Source organism: Trichechus manatus, unplaced genomic scaffold (genome assembly GCF_000243295.1).
Source record: "Trichechus manatus latirostris isolate Lorelei unplaced genomic scaffold, TriManLat1.0 scaffold00202, whole genome shotgun sequence".
NCBI classification, from domain to species: Eukaryota; Metazoa; Chordata; class Mammalia; order Sirenia; family Trichechidae; genus Trichechus; species Trichechus manatus.
Genome location: NW_004444138.1, coordinates 4,423,555 through 4,428,606, shown reverse-complemented (window position 1 = coordinate 4,428,606; position 5,052 = coordinate 4,423,555). Strand labels below are relative to the sequence as shown.

Sequence of the window (5,052 nt, the reverse complement as noted above, 5' to 3'; positions counted from 1 at the left end):
GTTTGTAGATGTCATGACTCAGGGAAGGGGTGTTCTTTGGCATCTAGTGGGGGCAGCCAGGGATGCTGCTAAATGTCCTGTAATGTACAGGACAGTCCTCCACAAGAAAGACCTATGTGGCCTAAAATGTCAATAGTGCTGAGGAGGAGAAACCCTGAACTATACTGTAAGCTCCTTGAGGGCAAGAACCACATGTTTAATCTCATTGTCCCCACCAGTGAGTAGCTTACACACGCTAGTTCATCCGTCAGTAAATGCTGATTGATAAACTTCCTGGCTGATTTAAGCATGTCTTAAATAAGTGATACATCTGCAAAGGAGAAAGAGGTGTTATTTCTACTCAATCCAAAAAGATTTAATAAGGACTACTATGAATGTGTTGGAATCGACTTGACAGCAACGGGTTTGGTTCGATTTCATTTATTATGAATAAGGGAGTTCCTGGGTAATGCAAACAGTTAACATACTCAGCTGCTAACTCAAAAGTTGGAGGTCTGAGTCCACCCAGAGGTACCTCGGAAGAAATGTGGTCTACTTCTGAAAAACCAGCCATTGAAAATCCTATGGAGCACAGTTCTACTCTGACACATGTGGAGTCATCATGAGTCAGAATAGACTCCATGGCAAATGGTTAAACTGGCTACTATGAGTAGGGATTATTCTAAGCCAGTTTAAGGTGTGCAAAGTTGAAAAGACACAGTTCATGCCCTGAGTATTCTACAAGCTCCTTGGGAGGACAAGACAAGAACAGGGACAAACACAGAGGAAGGTCAATGCCCTAAGAGCAATGTCAAGTGTTGAGGGCAGTAAACCAACCAACCACCACAAAGGAAGGTATATACAGACTTGGAAAAAGGGGTAGGTAATGAGCAAAGACTTGCTACTCATTATCAGGAACAGCCCACACTTCCTCTCATCTGTATTAATTATTGAAGTGCCTAAGCGTCCACAAACTAGGTGGATGACAGCTGAAAGCACTGGTTGAGGTAGACGATCAAGTTCAACAGGACAAGCTCAATAGGAGGTGTGGACTGCAAAGAAAAACAAACCCTGACTCAGTCTGTGTGCGTGAGGATCATAGAACAAAATGGAAGGCAAGTTGTGTCAGCTGAATGTTGCTGTTTCTATGACTCTGTGAGGCAATTGAAAAGACCATGGTTTGGGTCAGGCATACCTTAGTCATCAAAGTGACATCTTTGCTCTTTAAAAAACTCTACAGAGGTCTTTTGCAGCAGATTTGCTCAACTCAATACGTCGTTTGAGTCCTTGACTTCTGCTTCCACAGAAGAACTGAGGTGCTTGAACTGTTGTGTTAGGGAAGAATATTGGCCATACCATGGATTGCCAGAAGAATGGACAATTTGGTCTAAGAAAGGTCTGTTCTAACTGCTGTCAAATGAAAGTACAAAGCCTTTCAGCCCAGGGACACGCGAAACCATTGAGACAACTGACATTCTTCCCCAGTGAACACAGAGCGCACCCTCATTTTCTCGAGTGCTCTGCTCTGCACCTTTTGCCTGAGATCAAGGATATGCGTTTCCTTCCTGTTGGCAAGACTTGCTGTATCATAAGCCTCCAAGAATGGGAAAGAATCAAACACAATACTTACTTTTTTCTTTTTTAAGACTGATACTTACAGTTCATCCTCAAAGCAGATTTTGGCATACTTGTCCCTGCCACCCCCGCTGAGCAACCGGTAGGCATAGGTGTTCTGGGGACATGGGGTCCAGTGGTCACATTTCTGTCTTTTGGGTGCTGGGGCTGTAATGAATAAGAACATAACAGTCAGCATCATATGATTATTTATCAGAGGAACCCAGTGCTTCAGTATGAACACCAGCCATCCAACCTAGCACTCTATAGGAGCAACTCCCAAGCATGGTGGGGAAAAAAATCTGGGGTGGGGCTTCCAAGTTTCACTGTTGTTAGCTGCCATCTGGTTGGTCCCCAACTTATGGTGACCCCGTGCACAACAGAATTAAATGCTGCCAGAATTAAATTAATTAAATGAATTAAATTAAATGAGCCATCCCCATGATTGGTGGCAGATTGGACTGTTATGAACTACAGGGTTTTCACTGATTGATTTTGGAAGCAGCTCATCAGGTCTTTCTTCCTAATCTGTCTTAGTCTGGAAGCTCTGCTGAAACCTGTTCAGCATCATAGCAACACGGAAGCGTCCACGGACAGACGAGTAGTGGCTGTGCATGAGGTGCACTGGCTGGGAGAATTCTACCAATGAACCACCAATATACAAGACGTTAATTTCTAAACAGCAGTCCATGGGAGGTGGAGGCTGGAGGACACCAGGGTGCAGATCAGCGACGTAATACCTGGCCTGCTGTGGAGGCTGGGCTGATGGCGATCCATGCCTCTTAGTGACCACAGTGAGGTGACTCACACCTAGTCCTCGTTAGCCAGGATGAGGAAACAGAGTTCTCCTCATCAGGGCATCTCGTCCTTTAGATCTTCACTCCCGTGTCACCTGCTGCCATCTCTCACCTCAACTCTCCAGCCACCCAACACTGCCCAGCCCTGCCCTGGTTTATTTTTTCTTAGCACCTATCACTCTCCAGTATTATACCCATTCCTTTTCCTTTTTTATTTTCTAATTCTCCACGAGGGCAGGGATTTGTTTCTGTCTGTTTTTTCTACCACTGTATCTCCAGAACCAAGGAGTACGTGGCACACACGGTTGCTCCATAAATATCTGTTGAGCGAATGAATTAGCATAGGGTCCCTCGGTGTTGAGGAAATCTGGGTGGATGGCAGGCTGGCAGACAACGGACACGGACGTGAGGACATGGGCCCTGCCCTTCACATAGGAACAGCCAAGTCCCCGTGGTCACTGCCTTCAGAACACGTTACTGCAACTCTCTTCAACTCTGACCAGTTCTTATTCTTACTGATTCTGTTGTTGTTGTAGCTGCCGTCAAGTTGGCTCCAACTCATGGTGATGTCATGCATAACAGAATGAAACGCTGTCCAGTCCTGCGCCATCCTCATGATCGTTGGCACGTTGAGTCCATTGTTGTGGTTATTGTGTCACTCCATCTCTTGGAGGATTTCCCTCATCTTCACTGACCCTTTACTTTACCAAATATGATGTCCTTTTGTAGTGATTGGTCTTTCCTGATGAAGCATCCAAAGGAAGCGAGCCAAAATCTCACCAGCCTCATGCTTCTAAGGACATTTTATTGCTTCTATCTTTTTTATATAAGAAAAGACCATGATATTTTTATCTTTCCTTATTTAATTTCTGCAGAAAAACTGAAAGTAATAAATAAGCAAAAAAAAAAAAAAAAAAAAGGGAAAAGTTCCACATATTTCTACTCTCAGGAATCATCAACGTTTTACCGTTTGGTACATGTCCTTGAAGCTTTTTCTATGCATGGAGAGGGTGTCTGCAAAACTGGTGTAAAAATGGTGTGGCAGGAGTGTCTGAGCTCCTCTAACTTCATGCAGGAGGCTGACTCCTCCCTCCAGCCTTTTTACCAACTCTAACACCAGCCGTTCCTCCCATGGCACTCTCTACTTCTCTGCTGGGTTCGCTAATTTGTTGCAATGGCCACACAGGACTCACAGACCATACTCACAGTTACAGGGTTTATTAGGGAAGTAAGAGGTTACAATTTAGGATCAGGAAAGACTCAGGATACAGTTCTTTGATCAGGACAGCTACTTCTCAGCTGTGCCCGCAGGCAGGTATCTAGTCTCTCAGCTTCTCCGCCCCTTGGCCTGGCCTCTGTCCTGCTTGGGCAAGTGTTAGAAAGCTCTTTTAGCTCTGCTGATAAATACCCAGAAGCACCCTACTCTGCCAGTGAGCCTCGGCACAAAGGCACACAGCTCTAGCTCTGTGGATCAGCAAACCTAGTTCCACCAAGTACCTGGAGCACCCTACTCTGCCAGCAAGGCTTCTGCCCGAAGGCGCTCAGCTTTCTCACTCCATGGGCCAGGAGAAGCCCACCACGCCATCTTCTGCCCGTTTTCTGCCTCTGTTGCCGCCGTTTGTCTGCCACCACTTCTTGCCATCTTCTGCGTTACGGCTCTCTCTTTCTCCGTCTGCTGGTTCCAGGAGCTTCTCAGCACAGAGATCCAGGGTCCAAAGGACACACTCCACTCCTAGCTCTTCTTTCTTGGTGGTGGTAAAATCCTCCTCTGCTCTGGAATTGACTGCTCTTTTAAATCTAGCAGGATGGGAAACCTGACCCCTTTTAGGGTTTCAGACACCTTATTTGCATAGTCTTTATCCAGTCATTTGGTGGGAGTTACAAAGACTATGGCTAGAAGGGCCATATTAAGTAATTTACTGTACCGCAATTGGAAAACATAGGCTAAACTTATTTAGACAGCGTGTTACTGTTATGGATTGAATTGTGTCCCGCAGAATAGCAGAATAGACACAGAGACACACACACAGGGGGATGACAGACGCCACATGAGGACTGTCTACAAGCCAAGCAACGCCAAGAACTGCCAGCAGACACCAGAAACTAGGAGGGGGAGAGAAGCCCTCTGAAGGAATCAACACGGCCAAGACCCTCATTTGGACTCTTAGCCTCTAGAAATGTGAAAAAATGAATTTCTGTTCTTCAAAGTCACCCACTCGTGGTTATTTCTGTTATGGCAGTATCAGATAAATGAGACAGTTATGTTATTAAATTAAAAAATATATATACTCAATATGTTTCCCCCCTACTCCAGATACCTTTTTAGATGATCTACCTCTAAATTTATGAAAAGGTACTAAAAATACAGTAATTTCCCATTGCATCTAGTTTTTCAGGGACACTATGGTGTCTTCATTTTAGTTTTTTCAATCTAATAGTTCGACCCTTTACTTTAAATTTAGAGGTACTTCACCTAAAAGCACATTAAGCATGGTATTTGAAAGTGTAACTAACATACCAAAAAAAAAAAACAAAAACAAAAACAAAAACCAAACCCATTGCCGTCGAGTCAATTCTGATTCATAGTGACCCTGCAGGACAGAGAAGAACTGCCCCATAGGGTTTCCAAGGAGTGGCTGGCGGATTCAGACTGCCGACCTTT

At 44.8% G+C, this 5,052-nt stretch overlaps 1 protein-coding gene across 2 annotated transcripts in view; it reads right to left on the bottom strand.

Moving 5' to 3' along the window:
• The window catches only part of FAM3B (FAM3 metabolism regulating signaling molecule B), a 64,355-nt gene that overhangs the window by 31,422 nt on the left and 27,881 nt on the right, over positions 1-5,052 (bottom strand). For both annotated transcript variants that reach the window (XM_023742156.1, XM_023742154.1), the window contains one exon: positions 1,638-1,761. In XM_023742156.1, coding sequence (XP_023597924.1) covers positions 1,638-1,761 — 124 coding nt within the window. The remainder of the gene's footprint in view (positions 1-1,637; positions 1,762-5,052) is intronic.